At 40.4% G+C, this 13,532-nt stretch overlaps 1 protein-coding gene across 5 annotated transcripts in view; it reads left to right on the top strand.

Moving 5' to 3' along the window:
- Positions 1-12,871: 12,871 nt before the first annotated feature.
- The window catches only part of tmem44 (transmembrane protein 44), a 39,362-nt gene continuing 38,701 nt past the window's right edge, over positions 12,872-13,532 (top strand). Inside the window, exon 1 of one of the 5 annotated variants that reach the window (XM_041180778.1) lies at positions 12,872-13,400. In XM_041180778.1, the coding sequence (XP_041036712.1) occupies positions 13,213-13,400 (188 nt within the window). In that variant the 5' untranslated portion in view covers positions 12,872-13,212. The remainder of the gene's footprint in view (positions 13,401-13,532) is intronic. The other 4 variants (XM_041180765.1, XM_041180761.1, XM_041180771.1 and 1 more) reach the window with 4 other exon arrangements.

Consider the following 13,532-nt stretch of genomic DNA (forward strand, 5'->3'; position numbering starts at 1 on the left):
TGAAATGTTTTTTCCCAAAAATGGCTGTGTATGTTTGCAGTGTAAAATACACTCAATTAGAACTAATCTCCATATTTTGGGATTACGAGTGGAATTTCACCAGTTTTTAAACTGGTTGTACTAGGCTAGTGGGGTATTGTATCTGGAGGCTATGATATTGAATGTGCGATTTGGCTGACATATACTTGTTTATCCTCACTGGGTAAAAATTGCCAGTTTTGGTACCAGGTTTTTAGGAAAAAGAATGGGTGTCAGCACAGCATTCTTATGGGGAAAGGAAGAGACAAAACAATACAATAATGCTGCTCATAAGAATCTCTGATTACCACATTTTGATGTGGATAGCAGTTGTGAGGATAGTCCAAATACAACCCATCTAAAACTAAGCAAAAAGATGTAAAAATGACACAATTCAGGGGCATGGGGGAGGGTGGGGTCAATGGAATTAGACAACAATGGTGCGCAATGGGAACAAGTTTATTCCACGAATGCTAAAATTCCTAGTAACTCCTGGATAAGCTGCAGCTGAATTTTCAGTTTTTTTCTCACTTGTGGAATAAAATAGAACATGTAGTGATGCAGTAATTCTGAAGATGATTTAAAAGTTTGATTTTCTTGTTGATAGGATTTAGGCATTGCTAGCAAAGCCATCATTTATTACCTTGAGAAGGTGGTGGTCATGCATTTAATGGTGTAGGTATTCCTACAGTGAATTTGTAGGGAGAGAGTTCCATGGACTGACCCAGCAACAGTGAAGGAAAGGTGATACTTTTCCAAGTCGGAATGGTCTGTGATTTTGGAGTGAACCCCTCAAGTGGTGGTGTTCCCATATACCTACTGCCCTTGTTATTCGAAGTGATAAGAGGTTGTGAGTTTGGAAGGTGCTGCTGAAGGAAGCTTGTTGACTGGCTACAATGCATCTTGCAGATAGATGCACACTGCTGCCCTCTGCCTGTGGAGGGAGTGAATGTTTAATAGGATGTTTATTGTGGGTGGGATGTCAAGTAAGTGGGCTGCTTTGTTGTGGATGGTATTGTTGGGGCTGCACTCATTTAGTCAAATGGGGAGGTTAGTATCACACTCCTGACTTGTGCTTGGGAAATGATGGATAAGCTTTGGGGAGTCAGGAGGCTTGCTACTCAGCACAGAATTCCCAACCTCTGACCTACTCTTGCAGCCACAGTATTTATGTGGCTGGTCTAGAAAACAAGAATTTCAAAATTGAGGCATTGTATAATGGGGAGCCAGTGAAGGTGAGCAAGGAGTGAGTTAAGATATGGGCAGCAGAATTTGCATAGGATTACATAGGATATATGGTACAGAATCAGGCAATTCTGCACAACTAGACCATGCTACATTTATGCTCCACTTGAACTTCCTAACATCTTTGTTCACCTAAAACTATCATTGTAACTCTTGATTATTTTCTCCCTATTAAAATATTAATTTTAAAAACCTCTATAAGGTTCTTGTCGGATGAAGATGGGAGGCAGACCAGGATAGCATTAGAATTGTCAAGCCTAGAGGTAACAAAAGCATGGTGATGGTTTTAGTGGCAGATGAGCTGAGGCAGGGTTGGAGTCAAATTTTGTTACTATGGTGGAAGTAGGAAATTCTGGTGATGGTGCAGACCTATAGTCCAAAACTCACCTTGGGGGCAAATATAACTGAGGTTGTAAATGGTTTTGCTTCTTTTAAGACAATTGCCAGGAATCTGAGAAACTGAGACTTAATAGTGCAGAAGCAGGCCATTTGGCCAATCGAGTCTGTGCTGGCTCTCTTTAAGAGAATTCTAGTCCCACTCCCCTGCCTTATCATTGTAACCTTGCACATTCTTTTCAGATAGCAATCCAATTCCTTTTTAAATATCTCAATTGAACCTGCCTTCACCATCCTCTCAGGAAGTTCGTTCAAGACTCCAAGCAATTTCTGGATGAAAAAGTTTTTCCTCCCCACTTATATGCTTTTGCCAATCATTTTGAATCTCTGCCTTCTAGCTCTTGATGCTGTCTTGAGTGGTAACAGTTTCTCACTATTTACCCTGTCCATACCTCTTCTCAGCCTCCTTTTCTCCAAAGAAAACAGTCCCAACCTCTCCAATCTATCCTCAAAGCTAGTCCTTTATCCCTAGAATTATTCTTGTGAATCTCCTCTGTACTCCAATGCCGTCACATCCTTCCTCAAGTATGGTGCCCAGAACTAGATGCAGTAACCCAGATGAGGCTAACTAGAGTCTTATACAAGTTAATCATGGCCTCTTTACTCTTGTACTCAGTGCCCCTATCAATGAAGCCTAAAATACCCTATGCATTATTAACTGCTCCCTCAACATACCCTGCCAGCTTCAATGACTTATGTACATATACACCGATGGGAATGGTGACACAGAATGAAGTTTGTTTTAGAGACCAAGGACAATGGCTTCAGTCTTCCCAATATTTTATTGGGAGGATATTTCTGCTCACCAATATTGGATGTTGGACAAGAAGGTGATAAATCAGAGACAGTGGAGGGATCTAAAGAAGTGGTGATTGTGGTGTCATCAGCATAGTGGAAACTGTTTTTAGTTGATATTTCTGAGGAGGGTAGCATGTAGATGAGATATAGAAGGGGGTCAAGGATAGATCCTTGGGGAGGGGGACCATTGGAGGTGATTCTTTTGCCACAATTAGTGAGATTTTTATGAGATTAAGATTTTGGAATATATAACTTGTACATCTGAATCCAATCATAAATCAATAAATCAAGAGCTGAACTCCCGAGGTGAGGTGACAGTGACGGCCCTTGACATCAAGGCAGCATTTGACTAAATGTGGCATCAAGGAGCGCTAGCAAAACTGGAGTCACTTGGAATCGGGGAAAACTTTGTGCTGGTTGGAGTCATACCTAGCACAAAGGAAAATGGTTGTGGTTGCTGGAGGACAGTCATCTCAGCTCCAGGACATCACTGCACAAGTTCCTCAGAGTAGTGTCCTAGGCCCTTCATCTTTAGCTGCTTCATCAATGACCTTCCTTCCATCGTAAGGTCAGAAGTGGGGATGTTTGCTGATGATTGCACAATGGTCAGCACCATTTGTGACTCCTCATACTGAAGCAGTCCATGTCCAAATGCAGCAAGACCTAAAGAATACCCAGGCTTGGGCTGACAAATGGCAAGTAACATTCATGCTACACAAGTGTCAGGCAATGACCATGTCCAACAAGAGAGAATTCAACCATTGCCCCTGATGTTTAGTGGCATTACCATCACTAAATCCCCCACTATCAACATTCTGAGGGTTACCATTGACCAGAAACTGAATGGGACCAGCCATACAAATACTGTGGCTACAAGAGCAGGTCACAGGCTAGGAATCATGCGACGAGTAACTCACCTCCTGACTCCCCAAAGCCTGACCACCATCTACAAGGCACAAGTCAGGAGTGTAATGGAATACTACACGCTTGCCCGGATGATGGACATCGTCCAGGACAAAGCAGCCCGCTTGATTGGCACCATATCCACAAACATTCACTCCCTCCACCACTGAAGAACAGTAGCAGCAGTGTGTACCATCTACATGATACACTGCAGGAATTCATCAAGGCTCCTTATACAGCACCTTCCAAGTCCATGACCACTACCACCTAGAAGGACAAGGGCAGCAGATAGATGGGAACACCACCGCCTGGAAGTTCCCCTCCAAGTCACTCACCATCCTAACTTGGAAATACATTGCAGTTCTTTCACTGTTGGGTCAAAATCCTGGAACTCTAACTTCACTGTGAGCATACCTACACCACATGGACTGCAGCAGTTCAAGAAGGCAGCTCACCACCGCCTTCTCAAGGGAAACGAGGGATGGCAATAAATGCTGGGCCAGCCAGCAACTCCCATATCCTGTGAATGAATTAAAAAAAAATTACCAATACTTAGGAAAGCTCTTTTTCAAGGCTTTGACCTAATTGGTAGACAATGAGACTTCAGTCCTAAATTAGAAGGTTTATTTGAAGATAGAATAATAAAGTAATACATGAGACTACTGATATAGAAATTCTAGATTGAATATACCCTAATTAAGAAATATAGAAGGTGAAGTTTAAATACTTAACGAACTCAATTGTCTCCAACTCTCAGACGACACGATCTGCCGACTTAAGTGAACCTTAGAGTCGAAGGTTCATGAGGACTCGAAACGTCAACTCTTTTCTTCTCCGCCGATACTGCCAGACCTGCTGAGTTTTTCCAGGTAATTCTGTTTTTGTTTTGAACCTTAGAGTGATCGGTTCTTTGAATTTGCCACTGTTCCCTGGGAGATGCCATGCAGATGATATGTATATCCTTTCTGATATGACACCAGATAGCCAAAATATCTCTCAGAACCTCCACTTTTAACTCTTAAATTACCATTCCTTCGTCTCAAATCAAACCTCTTAAAATTTAAAACAAAAACAGAATTACCTGGAAAAAATCAGCAGGTCTGGCAGCATCGGCGGAGAAGAAGAGTTGACGTTTCGAGTCCTCATGACCCTTAAACAGAACTAGAACTAACTCTAGTTGTGTTGAAGGGTCATGAGGACTCGAAACGTCAACTCTTTTCTTCTCCGCCGATGCTGCCAGACCTGCTGAGTTTTTCCAGGTAATTCTGTTTTTGTTTTGGATTTCCAGCATCCGCAGTTTTTTGCTTTTATCTCTTAAAATTTAGCAATTGGCCAATTTCACTGTTGAATTATTTTAATTGGATTTTAACTACTTGCGTACATTGTCCAGCCAGAACAATGGAACTGTACAGTGTTTTTTTAATCTGATTTTGCACAATTGTCTTTCATTGCCTAGTCTCATCTCAACTTGGTCAAGGACAAAGCAATGCTGAGCTAGTATTTGATGCTGTTCCCACAGACAAAATCTTACAACAGAAAGTTAGTATTTTAACTTACAGGCTTTTGAATATAACTACTTGATTAAATGCTAATTTTTCAATTATAACTTAATTGAGGTACAGTACTTAGTTGTTCAACTATTTCTGGCTAATTATGTAATAATTCTTAATACATGAATGATTATAAAGTATAGAGTATAAAATGGCTTCTTTGGCTCAGTGCTGGTACAAAAATGGATTTAGTTTACTACAGTGAATATAATATGAAAATAGTCTATAAATGTCAAGTTATACTAAAATTCTACTACCCAGGCCTACTTACATTATGAAACCAAGTTAAGGCAGTTCTGCCCAATGTTATGACAGATGAGAGGTATTGGAGGAGAATGGTATGTGTCAGCTGAGTTGAAGGCTGTAGATAGGTCAAGATGGATGAGAAGGAGATAGCTTATCACATTCTTGGTCACAAAAAATGTCATTTGTGATTTTGATGAGGGCGGGCTGGAAACGTGAGTGGATGGAATTGTGGGAAAGATGGGCACAAGTTTGAGAAGAGACGCCAGGTCCAAGGACTCTGGAGAAGAAAGGGAGATTGCAATTGCAATGGAGACGGTACTTTACGGATACAGAGGATCAAGAATAGATTTTTTGGATGGGTGATAACAACAATTTTTATTTACATTGTGACTTTAACACAAAAAACCCCAAAACACTTCACAGGAGTGTTGTACAGCAATATTTGATGCCTGGCCAGATAAGATAATATTTAGAGGAGATGACCAAAACTTTGGTAAAATTGGGAGGTTTTATGCAGCATCTTAATAGAGGAAAGAGGGGAATTCCAGTGCTTGGAACATTGGCAGCTATATGCATAGCAATAAAATTGGGGAAGCTCGAGGCCAGAATTAGAGGAGCACACATCTCAGAGGGCTGTAGGAGTGGAGTAGATTATCAAGATGTAGGGTTGAGGGGGTGGGGTGGCACATGGGGGGCTAGGGAGAGGGAAGAGACCATAAAGGGACTTGAAAACAAGGATGAGAATTTTACAGTTTAGATATTGCTTGACTGGGAGCGAGTTTAGATCAGCGAGTCCAGGGGTACAGGGTGAGGAAAACTTGTCACGAGTAGGGTCTCAGGCAGCACAGTTTTGATGACCTGAACTCTATGGAGGGTAGAATGTGGAAGCTGAGAAGTGAATTGCAAAAGTCCAGAGGTAACAAAATTATAAATGAGACTTCCAGTGGGGTGGAGTCGAGTGGTGTTACAGTGTTGGAAATAGGCGGTCTTAGTGATGACATGAATGTGTGGTCAGAAGTTTACCTGGCGGTTGCAATTGATCTCAAGGTTGTAATCAGCCTCAGGCAGTTGCCAGGATTGGGGATAAAGTCAGTAGTGAGGGATTGGAGTTTGTCATGGAGATCAAAGACAATCTCAACAATAGAGCAATAATATTACATGATATTAACAATCCGAAGATAGAGTAGAAAAATCACCATATATGTGATTAAAAGAGGGAATACTGTAGTTAATGTTTTGTCAGAATACCAGTGGTTGAATTTGGTCCTTTTATGGGTATTGCAGGCCGAATGAGAAGTGCCCCCTTAAGCTGTCCCTTTCCCACGGCACCTTTCCATACGGGCATAGGATATGAAACACCTGCCCACTTACCTCCTTTTCTCACTGTTCAAGGCCCCAAATAATCCTTTCAGATGAAGCAGTGATTTACGTGTACTCTCAACTTAGTCTGCTGTATTTGCTGCTCACCATGCGGTTTCTTGTACATTGGGGAGACCAAATGCATATTGGGTGACCACTTTGCGGAACATTTCCATTCAGTCTGCAAGCATGACCCTGAGCTTCCAGTGGCCTGCTGTTCCCCACCTTATTGTCATGCTGACATCACTGTCCTTGGCCTACCACAGTGTGCCAATGAAGCTTCACGCAAGCTTGAGGAACAGCACCTCATCTTTTGATTAGATATTTTACAGTCTTCTGGACTCAATGTTGAGTTCAACAATTTCAGACCAGAACCTCTGCTCCCTCATTTTGTTTTCTTTGCATGTGAAGGCCTTAATCTTGTTTGTCTTGTTTTGCTATGGAATGTCAGCTGTTCACTATTCTGCCATTCACATCACTGGGGTTCACCTTTTGTTTCTTTACTTGTCCCATTACTATTCTCTTTGGCTCTGCCCCACCATTAGACCATAAGACGTAGAAGCAGAAGTAGGCCATTCGGAACATCAAATCTGCTCCACCATCATGGCTGATCTGATAATCCTCAATCCACTTTCTTGCCTTTGCTCCATAACCCTTGATTCCCTTACTGATTAAAAATCTGTCTATCTCAGCCTTGAATATACTTAATGATCCAGCCCTCTGCGGTAAAGAATTCCACAGATTCACTATCATTTGAGAAGAAGTTCCTCCTCATCTTTGTCTTGAATGGGTGACCCCTTATGTTGAGATTATTCCTCAGGTTCTAGACTCTCCCACAAGGGGAAATAACCTCTCAGCATCTACCCTGTCAAGCCCCCTAAAAATCTTATATGTTTCAATAAGGTCACCTTTCATTCTTCTAAACTGCAATGAGTACAGGCCCAATCTACTCAACCTCTCCTCATAAGAAAATCCCTCCATACCCAGGATCAACCTAGTGAACCTTCTCTGGACTGCCTCCAATGCCAGTATATCTTTCCTTAGATAAGGGGACCGAAACTGTTCACAGTATTCTAGGTGTGGTCTAATTAGTGCCTTGTATAGTTTTAGCAAGACTTCCCTATTTTTATACTCCATTCCCTTTAAAATAAAGCCAACATTCCATTTACCTTCCCTATTACCTATATGCTAGCTTTTCGGGATTCATGCATGAGGACACCCAAATCCCTGTGCGCTGTAGTTTTCTGCAGTCTTTTTCCATTTAAATAATATTCATCTCCTCTATTCTCCCTGCCAAAGTGCATAACCTCACATTTTCCTACGTTACATTCCATCTACCAAGTTTTTGCCCAATCATTTAACCTGTCCATTTCCTTCTGTAGATTCTTGTGTTAGCTTCACCATTTGCCTTCCCTCCTATTTTTGTGTCATCTGCAAACCTGAAGATAGTACATTCACTCGACTCATCCAAGTCATTCATATATATTGTAAATAATTGTGGCTCCAGCACTGATCCCTGTGGCACTCCACTAGTTACAAATTGCCATCCTGAAAATGCCCCCCTTAACCCAATTCTGTGTCTTCTATTGGTTAGCAAATTCTCTAACCATGTTAATCTACTACCCCCAACACTATGGGCTCTTATCTTATTAAGTAGCCTAATGTGCGGTACCTTATTGAATGCCTTTTGGAAATCCAAATATATTGGATCTACTGGTTCCCCTTTATCTACCCTGCTTATTACCTCCTCAAAGGATTCTAATAAATTTATCAGACATGATTTCCCCGTGACGAAGCCGTGTTGGATTGATTATATTATGCATTTCTAAATGCTCTACTATTACATCCTTTATAATAGACTCTAACATTTTCCCAATGACAGATGTTAAGCTAACTGGTCTATAGTTACCTGTTTCTTGTGTCCCTCCCTTTTTGAATAAGGATGGTACATTGGCAGTCTTCCAATCTTCTGGGACTTTTCCAGAATCTAAGGATTCTTGGAAGATTACTACCAGTACAGCCACTATCTCTGTAGTTCCTTCCTTTAATATCCTAGAATGCAACCCATCAGGTCCAGTGGGCTTATCGGGCCCCATTAGTTTCCCTAATACTTTTTCTCTAGTGATAGTTATTGTATTTATTTCCTCCCCCACTCTTTCCCCTTGATTATTTAGTATTTTTGGAATGCTTTTAGTGTCTTCTACTGTGAAGACTGAAGCAAGGTATTTATTCAACTCCTCTGCCATTGTGTGGTTTCCCATTATTATTTCTCCAGCATCATTCCCTAACAGGCCTATGTTCACTTTGGCCTCTCTCTTCCTTTTTATTTATTCAAAGAAACTCTTACTGTCCATTTGTATATTACTTATTAGTGTCATTGCTCACTAGGGATGGCGCGCTGCAATATCAAGCCCCACTGCTCTCTGAGCCGTGACAAATGTGAAAAAATTTGATCAAACCACCTAATTGTTTAATTTAGGTCAAAGAAAGAAATATGGACTGCTAATTTCTAAATCTATAACCTAAACTCTACCCCTACTTAAATCCCTGTAAACACACATACAAGACATATAAGACGTGCAAAAACACGGATTTTAAGGATGGGATAAAATAACACATTAGCACCAATTCTGGAGTACAGGATTCAATGGATTAATTTTGATCAATGTGTTCCAAATTCCTTTCAGTTCTTTGTTGATGACACAAGGTGGTCTTCAGTCTTCAGACTTTCAGTCTTTAGTTCATTGGTTGAGCACTTGCCTTTCAATGTCTCTAATAGTGATTTTCCCCTTTGCCTCTTGCCAGGGGTTTTCAGAGAGAATGAGCAGGTTATAGAGATATGAGGAGAAAAAAAGCTAGCTATTATTGTAGAATTACTGGAATTTGACACACACAGGAGACAGAGGTTTTAGGTCTTTTTCCTTTTAGGCCAGGAGCTTTCTGCTGCACTACTCTGGTCACCTGGTCAGGGACCAATTAAAATGTTGTTGCCAGGTAGTTCCCCATTAGACCAGATTCCTCCTCAGCACCATCCTGTCTTTCATGCACACTCTGTTCCAGGACAGCAACATTGTATGTATCCCTCACACTGTTCTCATGGACATGTCTTTCAAACTTCAGCCATTGTAATTTTAATGCATAGTCCAACAGAATTAAAGATGTATATTCTTTACACTATTTTACCCTCAAAGCTTATTTTCCCCCTCTTTTTTTTCTTTTGTCATCTTCTGTTGGTTTTTAAAACTTTTCCAATCCTCTGGCTTACCACTAATCTTTGCCATGTTGTATATTTTTTCTTTCAATGTGATACTATCCTTAACTCCCTTTGTTAGCCATGGTTGGTTTATGCTCTTCCTAGAATCCTTTTTCTTCACTGGGATATATCTTTGTTCTATGTCATGAACTATTTTCCTAAATGTCTGCCATTGTTCATCAACCATCTTTTCTGCTAAACTCCTTTCCCAGTCCACTCCAGCCAACTCTGCCCTCATTCCTTTGAAATTACCCTTCTTTAAGTTTAGCACAGTTGTTTCCAACCCATGTTTCTCACTCTCAAACTGAATGCTAAATTCTACCATGTTATGGTCACTGTTTCCTAGGGATCTTTTACTCTGAGATCATTACACATTACCAGGTCCAAAAAAGCCTGATCCCTGGTTGGATCCACAACATATTGTTCTAGAAAACTGTCCCGAATACAGGCTATGAATTCTTGCTCGTGGCTACCTTTGCCGATTTGATTTTCCCAATCTATGTGAAGATTAAAGTCACCCATGATTAATGTACTGCCTTTTTTACATGGCCTCATTATCTCCTAACTTATTCTTTGTCCCACAGTAGAGCTACTGTGGGGACTACTCCCACTGGTGTCTTGTTCCCCTTGTTATTTCTTACCTCCACCCATATGGATTCTACATCTTTGGATCCAAGATCATTTCTTGCTATCATACTTATTCCATCTCGTACCAACAAAGCTGCCCCACCACCCTTTCCTTCCTTCCAGTCCTTTCAAAAATTCACATACCCCTGAATATTTAGTTCCCAGCTTTGATCTCCTCATAACCATGTCTCCTTAATGGCTGTAAGAGAATGCCTATTACCCTCTATTTGAGCCGTTAATTTATTTATCTTGTTCCGAATACTATGTACAATTAATTTTACCTTTTTACCATTATTCCCCCCATTGACCCTATTAGCTGCTTTTTTTTAAATGTTTGTGCACTCTGTCCCTTCCTGTCACACTCTGGGAATGATTATCTAAATAGCTGCCCTGCAATGCTGCCATATCCTTTTGCTTTATAAGTTTACATATTCCCTTTCCAGAACCCTCGAACCCCATGAGTGAATAAAAAAAATATTGGTGGCATACTGTTGTCAGTTCACTTTCTGCTACTTAAGTCCAATATGACTTGTGGTGCTATTTTATCTTTGTGATACAAATATTGCATCATTTAGTCATGATTGATTGGTATGACTGGTGTTCTTTTCAGGTGTTCCTATTTAAATTGGTTAGAATGCTACATTCATCTTAGCTTTATGGTTTCCTATTAATTAAACAGAAAATAATTGACAGTGAAAGCAGCTTTGGCGCATGGGCATAAAACTACTGGAGTCTTGCATTTTTTTGTTTTCCAATTTATTTGAACCAGACACACCTCCTTTCTCTGGTAATCACATTGTGAATTAAATTTTTTAGAGGTATACTTCAGAATTTTCAAGATTCAATTCCTGGATCATTTAGTTCCAAAAATGAATCCTCACAATGTTACATTGGTTTATTATTGATTAAAAGGTTTTAAAAAATCATGAAGGCTCCAGATTTGATTCCTATTCTTGTTTAACTTGCTGTAATAGACTTGTTGGCAAAAATTAAAATTAGGCTAAAGGAGCAGTGACTGCATTACTATGAAATTGGCTAAGGAACAGAAAGCAGACAATAGTGTTTGGTGAACAGTACTTTTTCAAAAGAGAAGCATGAAGTAATGTCTCCAGAGGTTGACATTGGGACCACTGCTTTCATTGATATATATTAATAACCTAGACTTGGATACACAAGGATTAATTTAAAGGTTTGCAGCTGACACAAAATTCAGAAATATCGTAAACACCGAGGAGGATGGTAACAGATTCAAGAGGACATACACAGACTAATGAAATAGGCAAACACATGGCAGGTGAAATTTAATGCAAATAGATGGGAAGTGATTAATTTTGGTTGGAAAATTGAAGAGAAGCAATATAAATTAGTACAATTTTAAAGGGCCCCCCCCCCCCCCCCCCCCCCGCAGGTGGCAGGACAAATTGAGAAGGCTGTTAAAAAGGCATATGGAATCCTTGGTTTTATAAATAGAGGCATAGAGAACAAAAGCAAGGAAGTTATGCCAAATAGAAATAAAACATTAATTAGCCCCCATCCAGCATACTGTGGCCAATTCTGGGCAATACATTTTAGTTTGGATATCAAGGACTCAGATATCCTAGAATGATATCAGGGATGAAAGATAAAAGCAAAATACTGCGAATGTTGGAAATCTGAAATAAAAACAAAATGCTGGAAAAATTCAGCAGGTCTGACAGCATCTGTGGAGAGAGAAACAGAGTTGATATTTGGAGTCTGAATTACTCTTCTTCAGGGAAACAGATCTAACGTTTCGAGTCCGAAAGACTCCTCTTCTTTAGATCTGCTGAGATTTTCCACCATTTTCTGTTTTTATTTCAGGGATGAAAAATTTCAGTTATGTGAAGTGAGCAGAGAAACGGGTTGTTTTCCTCAGAGTATAAAATGTTAAGAAGAGATTTTATGCAAATTTTCAAAATCTTAAAGGGCTTTGATGAAATAAGTAAGGCAAACCCATTTCCAGTGACAATAAGATCAGTAACCAGATTTAAGGTAATTGGCAAAGAAGCAGAGGTGATACGCAATGTGTTAAGATTTAGAATGTGCTGCTCGACTGTTGCAGATTCAATAACTTTGAAAAGGCAATTAGATAAACATTTGTAAAGGAAAACATTTTGGGAGTATTTGATACTGCTTTCGAAATGTAGGCCGAATGGTCTCCTGTTCTCGATAATACTGATTCTTATTCGTTACTTTTACTTCAAAATACTTGTTCCCGGTACTTGGAATAACATGAATTAGTCTCTTACATGAAGTGCAGGAAGGTCTTTGCGCAGTTTGACTACCTTCGAGAAACAAATTGGGGAAAACTGCAAGTTTCAAGCTTGGAAGAGTATTTCTGGAAGTACACTGCGCCTTTAAGAGCTTTGAAAAGGCGCCTGCTTTGTTCACGGAACTTGCACATTTGCAGTAGAAAAGGTAGTCTACAGTGAGAAAGATGATACTGTGCCGAGTCCTCGCTACTGAGCCTGCGCTCCCACAATTGGCCTTGAAGGAAGCTCAGAGTCGTTACGTCTCCAAATGACAAAGCAGGAAGAGCCGGCAGTGGAGCCTGAAACTTTCCTGGCTCTTTTTTACCGAGAGAGAACTGCGAATTAAACCACTCGGGTGCTAATTTGGAGCCCACATTTAAACTAAATTAGCCCATTTGAACATTTTACATTGACCGGGAGGGACCGATGCCCAGAGGTTGACTTTATTTTGAAGGCAGATTAATGAAGGTGTCGTGAATAAGAAAACTCGAGATGTTGATGTTAGTGACTTTCTAAGCAAAGTGTGAAGGAATTCTGTGCAGTCGGAATGACATCTGCCGCCGACACTAATCAGAGTCACCCTGAAGGAACAACTCGGGGCAGTGGGACTCCGACTGGTTCATCTTCCTTATGGAACTGGAATTACTGGATAAACTGCTTCGTTCAGGAGAAAGTTTGCATTTCCTTTGCGCTCTGGCTCTTATCACTGCTGCTTTGGGCAATCGCTCACTTTATGTAAGTGTTACTAATATTTTATTTCTGAATTAGAAGCCCACCTCCACCAAATGAACAGGGAGGGAGAATTTTCTGAAATCACCTACCTCCATCTCCAGGGCGAGGAAGGGGAGCCGGAATATTATTGCTGTA

This window comes from Carcharodon carcharias, chromosome 2, assembly GCF_017639515.1.
Source record: "Carcharodon carcharias isolate sCarCar2 chromosome 2, sCarCar2.pri, whole genome shotgun sequence".
NCBI lineage: Eukaryota > Metazoa > Chordata > Chondrichthyes > Lamniformes > Lamnidae > Carcharodon > Carcharodon carcharias.